Genomic DNA, 16,178 nt, shown 5'->3' with positions numbered 1-16,178 from the left:
TCGTCGACATTGAAGATCTGCTTAGCCGAATAGCCCCCCTCCTCAATGATCTCCTTCAACACTTGGGGGAATAGCTCCGCGCTGGGTGAGCTGTCACAGCGCCAAGCGTCGGTATTAGCGGCGGAAAGAAGCACTACTCGGGAAAAGGCGCGCAATTCAAAATCTAACTTACAGCATCTATTTCCGAACATTTTTCGACACGTGCAGACATGTTCGTATGTACCGTTGTTCGTAACTCGAATGTTTGTAAGTATGGGAGCGACTGTGTTGTGAAGCACCTTCTATGTTTGTGCCTCACATCCCTGGAACTCAATACCAATTACCATACGTGAAATTTTATTTCCTAATACTGGTACACCAGAATGTTGCAAGGGATCAAATGAGTGTCAAAATGGTAGCAAGCACTTTTTTGGAGATCATAGTTCATGTGGCAAGGCAAAAACTAAGTTAAGATGGCATATTGATGAGGAAATTCTAAAAACTGCATTGCAAAATAGCTACACTCTGTGCCCTACTAGCTCTGGGCTGTACTATGCAATGATGGTAGTGCTCACAAGTCATCACTGATCTATACTACAGACATGTGCATATGTCAATAATTTTTGCAGTATACACATGTACGTGTGTCTATCACAATTGTTTTACACATTATTTTAGAGTGAAACCCAACTGTAATCCAACAATATTTATATAATTGCTGTAGCGGTGAGTCAGGAGGTGTATTGCACAAATTGCACATTTATTAAAAAAAATGTATAATAGATGTGCTGCATGCAGTATGTCAGATGTACAGCCTTTTTGTTTTTCGTGTCAGATTGTTACACTAGTGTCAGCACACCCAGAGTACAGTAAATTTAATGTTTAAATAGGTACGTCGTCTCATAACAGTAAATCTGTCATTCTATTCTGGGGGAGAGTATGTCTAACAGGTGTAAAATGCTTTTATGAACCATAGAGGATTTTCTGTTGAGTATTTTATTGTTGTGGGAGCACAGTGACTGACTGAGTGGTTAGCTCGTCCGCTTCATAGTTCTAAGATCAAGGGTTCAATGGGATCGGCTCGTGCACCCCTGCGACCCTTGTCAGGAAATTTAACCTGGCGACCATGTAACTTTACGTAGAGAGACACTGCAGGGGGCGACCAGCCAACAGCGCCTTGAGACTGCAGAGCTGGGGATCTCCCACCTCTTGTGTGGGGACCACTCTCTTTTCCATTGGACAGGATGCAGGAAAAAAGAAATTGATAGGTTTGTTGTGTGTTTTGGAGTTTTGTGTTGCATTATTCTTGGCTTTTTCCTTCTGTAACTTGTCATGGCAGTGTACATTGATTTCACCTGTTGTCACCTCCCCTATGTGCCGCAGACTTTCTGTTGCCTTGGGTGTCAGCCACCTCTTCTCAATGTCTCATTAAGCCACATCTGTGTATTACTAAGTAGCCTTTGTTTGAGTCCTTGTCAATGTCACGTCAGTGTTAGGTGTGCCTCCATTGATGATTACCGGTAGTGTAATTGATGTATTCTTACTCCACCCAAGCGCCTTGAACCCTCGTTCTTTAGGAAAGATGAACTGTAAAGTTCATGCTTTCTGTTTATTTAACTATTTTCCGTATATATGCACAATTATTTTATACGCCAGCATGTGAAGGCAAGTTGCACTCCAGCATACAAATTCAAGAATCGCAAGATTTACCTCTGCTGTGGGAAATCTTGTCCACATCATTTCAACGATTCCATGTGCAAAATGTCAAATATAAATGAAGGAGAAGCAGTGCGATGGTGTATTCACTCTTGTCCCTTTTCTACAGTGTTTGTCAAGCATGTTTTTCCATATCAACTCCACTGCAGGGTGGTTTTAGTTATCATCCAATGAGGTGCCTATTGTACGTGGGAATGTTTTCAGTCAAGCAAGACAGTGTGAGCGGGATATGCTACCAAATTGACATGAAAAATAAAGACAGTGGTAAAGAAAGGCAAGCTTTTTTATTCCTATCATGCTTGCTGGTATTCATTTGCTGCTCTTTTGCTCATGGAACTCAATTTGCCCACCCATTTGTTCCTTGATTAGCATTTGTTTGATTATATAAATTTAAGAATTCATTGTGTTTTATACTCTATAGCAGGGGTCGGGAACCTTTTTGACGAAGAGAGCCATAAACAATTCATATTTTCAAACATTATTCCTTGAGAGCCATACTCAGAATTTAAAAGTAAAAATACATGAAAATGTGCCCATTTATTAGTCATTTTACCACTTTGAAAGTTAAAAAAAGGCTCTGAATTCCTTTGAGAACATTTTTTCACTGTTGCTAATCAATGAGTATCAATGAGAGTATGCATGCAGAAGAGTCTAATGAAGAACAATTATGATTAAAAAGGCGCTATAGATAGTGTTGGTGCCACAGTAACGCTCCCATTGATGTGTTCGGGACTTAGGTCTCTCACCAGTGGTTCCCATATTTTACCACACAGGTTAGCGGAGAGCCATATACACCCATCAAAAGAGCCACATATGGCTCCCGAGCCATAGGTTCCCTACCCCTGCTCTATCCTGTCATGCCGTTTTTAAGAGTTTGAAAATATCTGATTGTTTGCGAAATTCCAAATATATTGCATGTTTATTATTATTTTTGGCTTAATTTGTAAGCTAATCAAATGATATTGGGATTTTTGTCTGAAGTGCATTTGGATTTTGAGTATTTCACAGCCTCATACTTGTTCATGGCTTTTGTCTCATCTCATTTTCTGAACCGCTTTATCCTGATTAGGGTCACGGGGGTGCTGGAGCCTATCCCAGCTGACTCCAGGCACCCTGAATCGGTGGCCAGCCGATGTGGGGCACAAGGAGATGGACAACCATGCACACTCACACCCATACCTAGGGGCAATTTAGAGTGTCCAATCAGCCTACCATGCATGTCTTTGGAATGTGGGAGGAAACCGGAGTACCCGGAGGAAACCCACTCAGGCCCGGGGAGAACATGCAAACTCCACACAGATGGACATGACCTGGCTTACCGGAGGAAACCCACGCAGGCCCGGGGAGAACATGCAAACTCCACACAGATGGACATTACCTGGCTTCGAACCCAGGACCCCAGAGCTGTGAGGCCGACACACTAACCACTCGCTCCACCGGGCCGCCCTTATTGATATCTAGTTCCAGAAATTTTAGGTTGACCGACAATGCAAAGTTGGCTTTTCAAGTAGTACAAAGGAGCTTCAGTCCATCATTTCAAATCCATCGGCCGCTAACAAATTGCTCGAATTCTGGCTGAGCGCTCGGCATCTCTCGGCAGCCTTGAGGAGAAATTGCAGTACTACATCCCGTGGCCCAGCCTCCTCCTCACAGCGCTGGTCGCCATCCATCCCCTCCTCCTGTACCACAACAGATGGTGACAACAACATTGCATCAAGCGGGGAGCACAACCACAGACCGCAACATCCCGTGTCCGTCCAACACGGGTCTTTCGTCAGCATGCTCGGAGGGCAGGAAGGCGTGAGGCTGTGACTTCACGCGGGAGCAGAGGCACCATCAGCAGCAGCGGAGGAAGCGTCTCGCCTGTCTCCGTCGTGTGGGGAAGATGGCCGCTATGAAAATACTAACCAGCGGTGGGCTCTTCCTGGCGTTCTGCGCGTTGGGGCTGCTCGCTATGGCGATTTGTACCGACTTCTGGTACGAGACGGACGCGAGGAGGCACCGGGAGAGGTGTAAAAACTACGCGAACAAGCGCAACGACCCGGGCTACATCTACATCTCCAACCACAACCTCCCTCTCCAGATGCCTCCTGAGAGGAGAGGAGGCGGCCCGGAGGCTGTGCCGCTCATTAGGGGCAAGCGACACTTTGTGGCCGCAGCCTCCGCGATGGAGTCCCACTGCAGTCGGCAGTTCAACTCAACCGTGTCCGGCCTTTGGAGGAAATGTCACCGGGAGGGATTCGACCTTGAAACCGAGGATCTTATTTACAAAGGTAAATATGAGCAGCGAGAATCTTGGGAGAAGCAGGCCGCGATGCTCGGCTATGAGCGCACGACTATAGCTTGATAATGCAAACATACACATAGCCCAGTGTGGCTAAGGCTGTCACTATAATGTCATTTCCACTTGTTTGAAACAAGATGGGGGATGTTTCATCAAGAGCATCTATAGTGCATTTCTTTGAATACAATATTATCTCATCTCATCTCATTTTTTGAACCGCTTTATCCTCACTAGGGTCGCGCGGGGTGCTGGAGCCTATCCCAGCTGACCTCGGGACAGAGCCGGGGGACACCATTAATTGGTGGCCAGCCAATCGCAGGGCACGAGGAGACGGACAACCATGCACACTCACACCCATACTTAGGGGCAATTTAAAGCAGTGGTCCCCAACCACCAGTCCGCGGACCGGTACTGGTCCGCAAGCTACCTAGTGCCGGTCCGTCAGAGTAAAAATATTAACGTTTTCAATCTCGCCCTCCTATTTGAAATGAGAAAAGTTTTTATAATAATAATAAATAATAATTGCTATTATGCTTGGGACTTTTTTTTTTGCCGTCGTGGGTGTCGTTCGTGCACCGACCCACACCCACACAATTTTGTCTTAAGCCGCCCTCCCATTAACCGGTCCGCGAGAAAATAGAAAGAGCTTTACCGGTCTGTGGTGAGAAAAAGAGTGTCCAAACCGAAGCACCGGGAGAAAACACACGCAGGCCTGGGGAGAACATGCTACAATATTAATATCTTTTCTCTTTTTTTGTCAGTCCTGATAAAATAATAGCCACTATGCAACATCACATAACTAAAAGGTGTATGTTGACAAAACCAAAGTTTTTTAATTTTATTTTTTTTAATGTTTTGTTACATGGCCTTGGCAATGTCAATCTAAATGTTATATAGATCGCTTGTAAATCTATCGTCTTAAAAAAGTGAGTCATTCACTCCCATGTTTTTCTGTTTTTTAGTTGGAGTGTCAGCGTAATTTGAAATGATTGTTAATGAGTCATCTCAATAAAACATATGGAAACAATTTTAATAAGAACTCAACTTGCACGAGCTGATCCAAAAGCTACTTTCAGGAATAGCCAGTTTTTGAGTCACATAGCAACATAAACATACTGTGAATGAAAGCCATGGCTTTGCCGGCACATTTGCCAAAACATGTCTAACTTTGTTGGGATGAAAGTTAATGACAAGCAGCAAGATATGCAAATAATATCTGCACAACTGGACAAGATAATAGCAAGGGTAGTTTATGAACCAACAGTGTCCATACAGAAGTTTACTATTTGATGATCTTGTCTTCAAGGAAATATTTAGTTTGGAAAATCAGAGAAGACAAACACGTTCTATTCATTATTTTTTGAATTAAATTACTTAAAACTGGGCTGCGATTGACTGGCCACCAATTCAAGGTGTCCCCACCTCTGGCCCAGAGTCAGCTGAGATAGGCTCCAGCACCCCCCCGCAACCCTAATGAGGATAAAGCGGCTCAGAAAATGAAAGAGTGAGAGGAAATGTATTGATGTTTTGGGCAATTTTATAACTTGGATCTTGTTTTCCCAGTGGCGGGCCATCAGGGCCTTCAAGAAATATCTGAATCATATAGGTATTATATTTTGTCCATCAATACTTATTAAATAATTCCAAATTGTCTGTTAGCTTCCTTTCATTGCTTTTCCCCCTGGTTGCACTGCTTCCAGATGTGTGTTTTCATATTGAAGCATTTAACCAATCACATTTCAGCCATTATTTGTTGCCAGGGTCAGAAATCTGCCTCAAAGCCTTCACAATCAGTTCTGCGGGCTCTGCTGCATTAAACAAGTGTCGATAAGACTGTTGCCTTAACCAATCAGATTTCGAGTTGGCAACACCACAAGGTATTGTCGCAGGCGTAGGGATACGTCATTGCCTTGTCGCAGGCGGAGGGATACGTCATCGCTATCACCAACTATGATTAGCTACCAAACTATATCTGGAGCTAGCTGCACAGGCAAATATATTGTTGTGTTGATTTAAAGCCATTTTCAAGACGGACTATGGCAGAAATACGACAGGACAGGCTCGACTTTCAGCATTAGCTTCGATGGCGATAGAAAAGAAGGAAGAAAGAAAGGAGGATGGATATTTTGTACAGTTAAAAATGATTTTTGGTGAGTAAAATATGGCTATATTCCTAAATAATATTTCAATTGTGGGCCCGGTTCTGATATCTGAAAAGCTCCAGTGTTTGTATTTAATCACTAAATGCTGCTAGGAAGTGGATTTTACCCCATTTTAGTGCAATTTTTGCCGTTTCGCCATTGACGTCCATCGCTGTCTTTTCCTGGGGAAATCACCTCCCTGGCTCGGTTGTAATGTCTGAAAAGCTCCAGTATTTGTATTTAATCAATAAATACGGCTAGGAAGAGGATTTTAACCCATTTTAGTGCAATTTTAGCCGTTTCGCGTATGGACGTATCGACGTTCATCGCTGTCGTTTTCCCAGGGAAATGATACTCCGGGTCCGGTTCTGATGTCTAAAAAGCTCCAGTATTTGTATTTAATCCATAAATGCTGTTTTCGGCTGGATTTTACCCCATTTTCGAGCAATGTTTGCCGGTACGCCATTGACGTGCATCGCTGTCTTTTCCCGGGAAAATCACCCCCCTGGCCCGGTTGTAATGTCTGAAAACCTCCAGCATTTGTATTTAATCATTAAATGCTGCTAGGAAGTAGATTTTACCCAATTTTTGTGCATTGATTTATTAATTATTTTTTATGTGTTGTTTTTGGGGGTTGGATTGATTCGTTGAAGGCACTACGAGAAAATGCACGGACCGCCACTGTGTTTTCCTATATTGGAACAGCAATTTGCATATCAAAGGGTTTCGTAACCTGAACATTTTGTATGTACCAAATGTATGTTGAAAATGTAAAAATACTTAGAAGATGTGTAATTAATGGATGCACTTTTTCTTTAATATGAATTCAGGATTTTTTTCTCTGTTTTCAACAGGAATAATTCAGAGATGTACTCCTGTAACGTATCACTACACATCATCTATTCTTCCACGAAATTTACCTGTCAACATCACAAAGACCATACGACAGGATGAATGGCATGCACTTCGTGAGTAACTTCACGTTTTATTTTCATGAAGGGTTGATAGATTGACTCTTAGTAATTATTTTCTATTTGGATTTAGGTATATTTAGCATTCTGCTCTTTCTATTTTGCTTTTAAACAAATGTCACATTAGAATAAGATCTCTTATTAGTTTTCCCAAATGTAAGACATTTAATTTACTTGTATTTTCTAACATTCACAATGTAATTCTTAATGAAAGGAAAATCCTTAAGAATCAGGATATTCTCTGCATTCTTGTTTTCTTTTTTTGTGGTCCTCATGCTGCTGTTCGAGTCTGGTTTTGAACCCTTGATTACATAACATTGAGGCGGATCTTCTTCTTGTATGTGGGATGAAATGAAAAAATTAAAGTAGTTAAAGACTCCATGGTCCCCAGGTTGATTCAAAGTTATCTGGAATTGCCCAACAACAGGGGTTCCTGTTGTTAGGCAATTCCAGATAACTTTGAATCAACCTGGTTAGAATAACTGTCTCATTAGTAACGCATTCATGGAGTCTTTAAATACTTTATTTTTTTTCCGGTTGATTCAAAGTCATCTGGAATTGCCTTACAATAGGGGTTCCCGTTGTTAGGCAATTCCAGATAACTTTGAATCAACCTGGTTAGAATAACTGTCTCATTAGTAACGCATTCATGGAGTCTTTAACTACTTTAATTTTTTTCATTTCATCCCACATACTAGAAGAAGATCTCTTTTTCATAGTATTTTTGAAAAATGGCAAATAGCTGGGTCTCATATCATGTTGCAGTTGCAGTGCAGGACAGTAGTTTCATGGTAAAGTTTGTTGGACAACTAGAAAAGGTTAATTCTTAGATGCAGTTGTCCTATTAGCACCCTGGCCATTCTACTAGTGCAATAATTGCTCTACAAGGTACAGTTCAGCCATACTGAAGACAAAAAGCTCAATTGCCTACTGGCAAGAAACATTTCGTACATTATTCGATGATATTCTACAATAATATTTGAAATTTTCATTATCAATTTTGAAATGACAGTATAATCCTGACAGAAACATACTTGAAATTCTCTTAGATCGTCATGATTAGAAGGTCTACGCGTAATCTGGCTTCCTTCCATTTTCCCAAAACATCCATGAAAGGGTTTTCATTAGCACTAGTGCCTCTCTTGAGTTTCCACTTATTTCTACAACTCCGATTTTTCTCTGATAGAGTGATTGGAACAGATACTTCTTTGTCACAAAAGAACATTCATGAAGTTTGGTTCTTTTATGACTTTATTATGGGTGAACAGAAAAAAGTGATCAAATCTGCTGGGTCAAAAATATACATACAGCAGCGCTAATATTTGGTAACATGTCCCTTGGCCATTTTCACTTCAATTAGGCGCTTTTGGTAGCCATCCACAAGCTTCTGGCAAGCTTCTGGTTGAATCTTTGACCACTCCTCTTGACAGAATTGGTGCAGTTCAGTTAAATTTGATGCCTTTCTGACATGGACTTGTTTCTTCAGCATTGTCCACAAGTTCTCAATGGGGTTTAAGTCAGGACTTTGGGAAGGCCATTCGAAAACCTTAATTCTAGCCTGATTTAGCTATTCCATTACCACTTTTGATGTGTGTGGGGTCATTGTCCTGTTGGAACACCCAACTGCGCCCAAGACCCAATCTGCGGGCTGATGACTTTAGGTTATCTTGAAGAATTTGAAGGTCCTCATTATCCCATTAAAGGAATCCTCCTTCTTCATTATCCCATTTACTCTCTGTAAAGCACCAGTTCCATTGGCAGCGAAACAGCACCACAGCATAATACTACCACCACTGTGCTTGGCGGTCGGCATAGTGTACTTGGGGTTAAAGGCCTCACCTTTTCTCCTCCAAACATATTGCTGGGCATTGTGGCAAAACAGCTCGATTTTTGTTTTGTCTGACCACAGAACTTTCCTCCAGAAGGTCTTATCTTTGTCCATGTGATCAGCAGCAAACTTCAGTCGAGCCTTAATGTGCCGCTTTTGGAGCAAGGGCTTCCTTCTTGCACGGCAGCCTCTCAGTCTCAAAACACGCTTGACTGTGGACACTGACACCTGTGTTCCAGCAGCTTCTAATTCTTGGCAGATCTGCTTTTTGGTGATTCTCGGTTGAATCTTCACCCTCCTGACCAATTTTACAGAGAAGTCACCAGCTGTAGTCACTCATAATCACTCACAAGAAGTTAAGAGGCCATGCTATGAAGCTTTTTCTTTCTAAGTCACCAAAATTGCTAATTTGTGTTGCTGTATGTATATTTTTGATCCAGCAGATTTGATCACTTTTTCTGTTAACCCATAATAAAGTCATAAAAGAACCAAACTTCAGGAATGTTTTTTTGTGTGACAAAGAAGTAGTATCTGTTCCAATCACTCTATCAGAGAAAAATCTGAGTTGTAGAAATAATTGGAAACTCAAGAGAGCCATGACATTATGTTCTTCACAAGTGTATGTAAACTTTTGACCACAACTGTATGTCCCTTGCAAATGGATGGCAACCAGTCCACTCAACTGGAATGGGTGGCCGCTTACATGTGACCCCAATGTGTAGAGGATTTATTGAAAATGGCTGGATGTAAAGAATAAAATAGCTGTATGGAAGATCCACACACTTACATAAAGTATTACCCGTTTTAAGCAGTATATTGTATATATAATTATTATTTATAATTGAAGTAATAGCAAGTTTACCTGAAATAAAATTGTTACATTGACCTCTCTTCTTGCAGATCTCAGAAGAATGACAGCTGGTTTCGTTGGTATGGCCGTCGCCATAATTCTTTTTGGATGGATAATTGGAGTGCTGGGATGCTGTCAACAACATGACCTCATGCAATATGTAGCCGGGCTACTCTTTCTCATGGGAGGTATTGTGTGTAAATATTTGCACACATTTGGACAAACACCATCCAGCCATAACATTATGGCCATTTATTCGGTATAATAACATCAGATATAAGCTTTATTTCAACCCCTAAAAATTATGTTTACGTATTCCTACTCTGACCAGTTTAGTGTGTAGTTTGTACGATCAGCTTTCTTCAGGTCATCTACATTGTTAGTTCTGGTCTCTTTCATCCTCTTCCTGACTGCACCCTGTAGATCATGGGTGTCAGACTCGTGTTGGTTCGCGGGCCGCATTAACGTCAACTCGATTTTATGTGGGCCGGACCATTTTAGATATAATGTTTAGATTTTTTTAAATAAATGGATAAAAAGAAATGGATTAAAATCCCTGAATATTCAGTTTTTTTTATAGATCTAAAACAATGTTTATTATAGCTTTTTAAAATATATTTTTAGATTTTACAAAATGATTTTTGAACTAAAAACACAGAAAAAAATTGATTAAAAAATTACAATTATTGATTTAAAAGGGGGAAAATCAGGAAATTTAATATACATCTATACTCTTCATTTTAATTTGATCCTAAAACAGAAAGTTGGCACTCATGATTTACTTTCCTGGGCCACACAAAATGATGCGGCGGGCCAGATTTGGCGCCCGGGCCGCCGTTTTGACACGTGCTGTAGATTATATTTGTGGTTTAGTTAAGGGAAGTTTTCTCGTCAATCAAGCTCAGTAACACCATGGCATACCTGTCAACTTCTACGTTTTTCCCGTATTTTAAACGTTTTATTGATCATTTCAAATTGTGTACGCCGTATAACAACTTTTGTACATTTTTTGTCAAACCAATCTCGTTTTTCGACTCTAATTCGGATTGTCTCAGTCACTGGTAGCAGACGAATACGTCATCGTCGACTGCTAATATGGTTATGCTGTAAGCATGATATGAGCACAGGCATTCCCCTTTCATCCGTCTGCCTTTTCACTATATAAATATGTCATGTCAGGAAGCAATGTACCCATACAGTCAAGCTGTCAGCATCATACAGCGCCTTCCACAGAATCTTGAATGTAGTGGATACTGATTGGGCACCCGGTCCACTTTGGAGAAAATTGTAGACTTTTAAGTGCGCCCTATGTGAATAAATATGTGCCGCGTTGCATTTATACGTTTTTTTTAAATTATTGCTTAATAAGGGGAATTGCAATCATTAATAAGGGGAGCTATTGACCGAGGTTGACAGGTATGCCAATGTTCATTAAACCAGCTGCAATTATCCTTTGTAATGTGGTGAGGTCAGCATCTCCATGATACCTGAATGTAAATTTTAGAAAAGGCAGTGGACCAAGACCAGCAGATAACATGTGACCACAGGTTATCACTGACTCTGCTACACAATGGACTTCAGGAAATGTGGTTTCTGTTCCTCTTCACTCATCCTCCAAACACTAAGACTATGATTTCTGAATTTACTTTTGCAGTCCAGGTCTTATTCTGGTAATCAGCACGAGTACCGTCGACTACTTTAAACCAGTTAGCAGAAAGTGTGCTTTTAGCTAAAGCAGATTCAGTGTTCGTGCCTCACATACCTAGAACTCAATACCAATTACCATACGTGAACTCCCATCTCTGAACCTCTTTGCCAATCATCTTGAAGCCTGGCTGTTAGATGAACAAAATTGTTGTCTAGAACAGTTCTACTTGTGTGTGTGTCTCATTGTTTCTATGCTTTATTCATTCTCCAACCTGCACAATGGACTAAAGATGGGAACTTAGCCTTTAGATTTAATCTTACATTTTTACATATTTACATATAACATGAATATGTATATGTTCACGAATATGTACTGTCCCTTTATTAAATAAATCAAACTCAAAATAAAAACTCAAATCTTCGCATTTGTACTTACTTAATGAGCACGTCTCTTCTGCCTTCCCAGGAACCTGCTGCATCATCTCCTTGTGCACATGCGTGGCTGGTATCAACTTTGAGTTATCCCGCTACCCCCGCAACATGTACGGCCTACCTGAAGACATTAGCCATGGCTATGGTTGGTCCATGTTTTGTGCCTGGGGTGGACTTGGTCTTACTTTGCTGGCTGGGTTCCTCTGCACCTTGGCGCCCTCCCTAAGCACGCCGACCCACTCGACAACTCACAAGCCGAGGTACGAGAACGGAACCGTGTGACAGGGCTCGTACGAATTACTCGCTGAGCACACAAACGCCACAAACGACTCTCTTCAAAACTCCAACGTACAACCATTTTGTCCGTCTCACAACGCCCTCAAGATTTCCATCCCTCTCCGTGCTCATGGTGCCTAAGTTGTGATAGCTCACATCCCGGCAAAAGAACAAATATTTCAAACACAAGCACTTGAACCATCCCACTACAGGACCTCCAGGGACACCAAGAGTGCAACCTCAAATCCGAAAGGCGCTTTGGCTCTCGTAGCACAAAGATTTTTGACGTTATTTTTTGACATGATGATTTTATGGCAATCTGAAGGTGACTGTTTTACAATGGTGCTCTTGTAAATCCATTCGAGACACATACTCCCACAGTCATACAGGCACATGCAGACAGACACCAGCGTTTCCACACACACATTTTCTGCTGATGACTCATTAGAAAAATCATCCAAACAGAGGAAATCACATGAAATGAGTCCAGAACATCTCGTCAGCCTTGCTCTTTTCAGTAGTCATGTGTGCTGTAAAAAATATTTTTAAAAAATGGCAATGAGTGCCCATTCCTTACTGGTAGTGTAGCATAATGATATCAAACATTAGCCGTTACCATGGCAGATGTCTGCATTTTCTGTTGGATGAAGTCATGATAAATCTGCATCAAAAAACAAACCATTTGATTATCTTGGAAAAGAGTTGTGTGTATACAATTGCATCTCTCTGTAGACTAAGATACATTGTTTATGTAGAGTAGATTTTGAATAAGGTTGTTTATATCTGTTTGTGTTGAAATGGCAGACAGGATGGAAGTGCAGGCTCTGCAGAATTGTGTGCAAAGATAAATCCATTATAAGGTTTAGCGACATGATGGCAGTTGAGGGTTTTGGGGGGGTTGAAAAACTAAATCGCGTAACTGCTGAGCTATGACTTTATGCTGCTGTGCGCTTACAACTCTTGACAGAACCAGTTGTTTGCTGACAGCTGACTAAAAACCTAACAAGACAAATAAGAGAGCCAAACGCAGAGTGAAATTCAAATGCTGTGATGTTTACACTTCGTCATTCTTGTTAAAAGTACACATTTTAGGAAATTGAAAATAAATGTTAGTGTTTTAGTACTCTACTTGCAAAAAAGACTCTAAAAATAGTGGCCATTGTATCCTTTGGTCCTGATATAAAAAACCGTAAGCTGAAAAATTGGGGCAAACAGGCAAATATTTATTTTTCAATTCTCAAATACAATTTTCAGTGTATTGGTGCATGTCTTGTAACACCTCATTTATAAATACCGTATTTTCTCGTATATACGCTGTATTTGTCGCAAAAAAAATATGACTGAATCGAGGGTACGGCTTATATACGCCCAAATTAGAATTGACATGCACAAAACTGCAAGGTCACAAGGACAAAACGCCATAATGCAAGACAAATTTATTTTGATGTCTATGAATGAAATTCAAGGAAAAAAAACGTATCTTGCATAAAACGTGAAAAAACTCACTTGTGCCTGCCATTGCTCGCTCAGGGCGCCGCCATCTTACCTAGGGATGACAAACTACACTGCTACGGACACATTTCCTGGTTGCACTGCTCACGTGACTTCCTTTTTGAATTTGTCTATGTGCAGGCAACACCCTTTATGAATGTGCAATCCAGCAATCGATTTATACAGTATCTCATAAATACCACGTGCGATGATTTTTCTCAAGATTTTCCCTTCAAAGTAACACATTTGTACTCTCTATTAAAATCATGAATATGGAGGGGAAAATTGTGAATCAGGGGGCATCTCATACGGCAGAAATTGTAAAATTCAACGATTTTAAGGCAATTTTAAGGATGCGGCTTATACGCGGAGGCGGCTAATATGCGAGAAAATACAGCAATCAAAATGCTTGAATGAAAAATAATTCAAATGTTTTAATGCAGGGTTTTCAGTTCAAATATCCAATTCATGAATTTGTTTCCAATGTCCATTTTATTTTTTATTTTTTGTTAAAATGGGACTGAATAGCATTGACATCTACAGTGATTAACATATGTATTAGATAACTCCCACCTACGATTTTCTACACAGAGGTGTTTTCAAACTAAAATCATTTTATATCCTAATTTGAAATGGTTCCCTGCCAACTGTGACAAGTCAGAAAAATCACTTCATTACAATCTTGGGTAGCAAAATGATATTTTTTAGGCCTTAAATACTCCATTCTGATTAAATGCCTCCGACATGGGGGATTTGATCATAACGAAAGATCATGGTAAATATGATTGGTTTTAATTAATTTAGTCCAGCATAAACCTAATTATTGATTAATTTTGATAATTACTGATCTAAACTTTTAGGGAACAATGCTCTAATGGAAAACACATGGAGCTAAGCATTTTTTTTCATGTGCTTAAATTTAACTATGAAAAAATGTTGGAATTTTTCAGGATTGGTTCATTTGTATGAGTTACACATTTTGTGTCATAGAAGAGAAGAGTTTACTTGAGTAAGGAGACTTGGTAGCTTAATTTCTTAGCTCATAAATCATTTTTATGTTTCTACTGTACACAAAAACTGGATGAAATCAGCTAAGAGTCAATGAAGTTTCTCTTAGAAAAAACAAAGGTATTGTAATGTGTGTTGACAACTCTGTATGTAATGTTCAGTCCTTTCCACTTTACAAGAGGTCATATGTTATCTGAAGCATGAGCAACGTCAAAACAGACAGATTACAAGTATATGTTTGCAAGGTCACATACATTAGGGTATCAAAATAAATAAGAGCATGATACACACCATGATGTGTCTTTTACAGTTTTGGTTTAAACCATGTTGTGTTTATGCAAAGTCCATTCAAACTTTCATTGTGAATATATGAAGGCAGTAACAAGGAGATAAGTGTTAGAAATCATCAATGAACATTTACAGTGTTACTATTCATGAGTACTTATGGAACATATTCAGTGTTTTGCTCTAAGATCACTCCAGAAACCTACCAGTAAGATATCTACTACTGATTAAATAGTAATATGAACTTGTTGACATAATGGAAGCAATATTGTACATGTATTTTTGTGTACTTTTGTGGTAACAGTCTGCCCCTCCATCTTTTTTTTGAGCTGATGTGCTACAAATTCCAGACAGCCCAGAGATTTTTAAGCACAAATGTGTGTCCCTCTTTCTCAGATTGATGCATTTAAAGTGCCAATACAAGGTTTGGAAATTGAACATCTTTTTCTCAATGACAATGTATTAAAAACAAAAGCACAGGCGTAAAACTGCTGCTAATTTGAGCACAGTAGTACAATGACTTCTAATTAAATCCATAGATATCTTGTTATCGTTCAACTTCCTGTGTTCAGTGGAAAACCTGCCATTTAAAGTGACACTTGTTTCTAGCAAAGCTATTACTTTTTACGTTTGTACAAGTACAATTTACTGCAGAGGTTTTGTGGGGATTAAAAAGTCATAACAGCCATGCATGATATCATTCATTTTATTTCAGTATTAAAACTGTGGAAGTTTTTCATTATTTATTTTACTGAAATAAAAGATGTAATTGCTAACGTTCAGATTCCTGTATTTCTTCTAGAATCAACACATTTGTGGTCTGCATTATCCTTCTAAGGAAACGGAGGTATTGTTCTCACTAAGCACATAATGCCATCTAGAGGATGAAACCGGTAACATATCTTTAGATTTTTATCAGACTATTTCTATGGCACGAAATGAAGTCAGGTACACAGCAGTGTTTACTTTTAACATAAAATAACCGGCATTTAAATAGTATTGGTAATATTATATTAAATATGTATCAATATCGTTTGGCCTCAAAACATACAATTCATTTTCCACTATGAAATTTGAATTTTTGATGAGTATACAGTGGCCCGTTGAGCAACTAGTTAGTGCATCGACCTCACAGTCCTTGGTTCGAGGATTCGATCCCAGGTCAGCCTTCACTGTGTGGAGTTTGCAGGTTTTCTCTGGGTGATCATCCAACATTCCAAAAACATGCATGGTAGGCTGGTTGAATACTCTAAATTGCACCTAGGTATGA

General features: G+C 39.9%; 1 protein-coding gene across 1 annotated transcript; it reads left to right on the top strand.

The window, feature by feature from the left end:
* The first annotated feature begins 3,294 nt into the window (after positions 1-3,294).
* Positions 3,295-15,684, top strand: tmem276b (transmembrane protein 276b). Its single transcript, XM_077626137.1, has 4 exons — positions 3,295-3,968; positions 6,975-7,088; positions 9,820-9,957; positions 11,883-15,684. Exons 1-4 carry the CDS (start codon positions 3,581-3,583, stop codon positions 12,128-12,130), a joined length of 888 nt encoding a protein of 295 aa, XP_077482263.1. The 5' UTR covers positions 3,295-3,580; the 3' UTR covers positions 12,131-15,684.
* The last annotated feature ends 494 nt before the right edge of the window (positions 15,685-16,178 follow it).

The sequence above is a fragment of the Stigmatopora argus genome, chromosome 2 (genome assembly GCF_051989625.1).
Source record: "Stigmatopora argus isolate UIUO_Sarg chromosome 2, RoL_Sarg_1.0, whole genome shotgun sequence".
NCBI classification, from domain to species: Eukaryota; Metazoa; Chordata; class Actinopteri; order Syngnathiformes; family Syngnathidae; genus Stigmatopora; species Stigmatopora argus.
Note: the sequence above shows the minus strand (reverse complement) of the source record. Positions and strands in the feature narration are given on the sequence as shown.

Coding starts and splice junctions, on each gene's coding strand:
- tmem276b (XM_077626137.1), top strand. CDS start 3,581: ATGGCCGCTATGAAAATACTAACCAGCGGTGGGCTCTTCCTGGCGTTC. Junction 3,969..6,974: donor CGAGGATCTTATTTACAAAG/GTAAATATGAGC, acceptor TGTTTTCAACAG/GAATAATTCAGAGATGTACT. Junction 7,089..9,819: donor GGATGAATGGCATGCACTTC/GTGAGTAACTTC, acceptor CTCTTCTTGCAG/ATCTCAGAAGAATGACAGCT.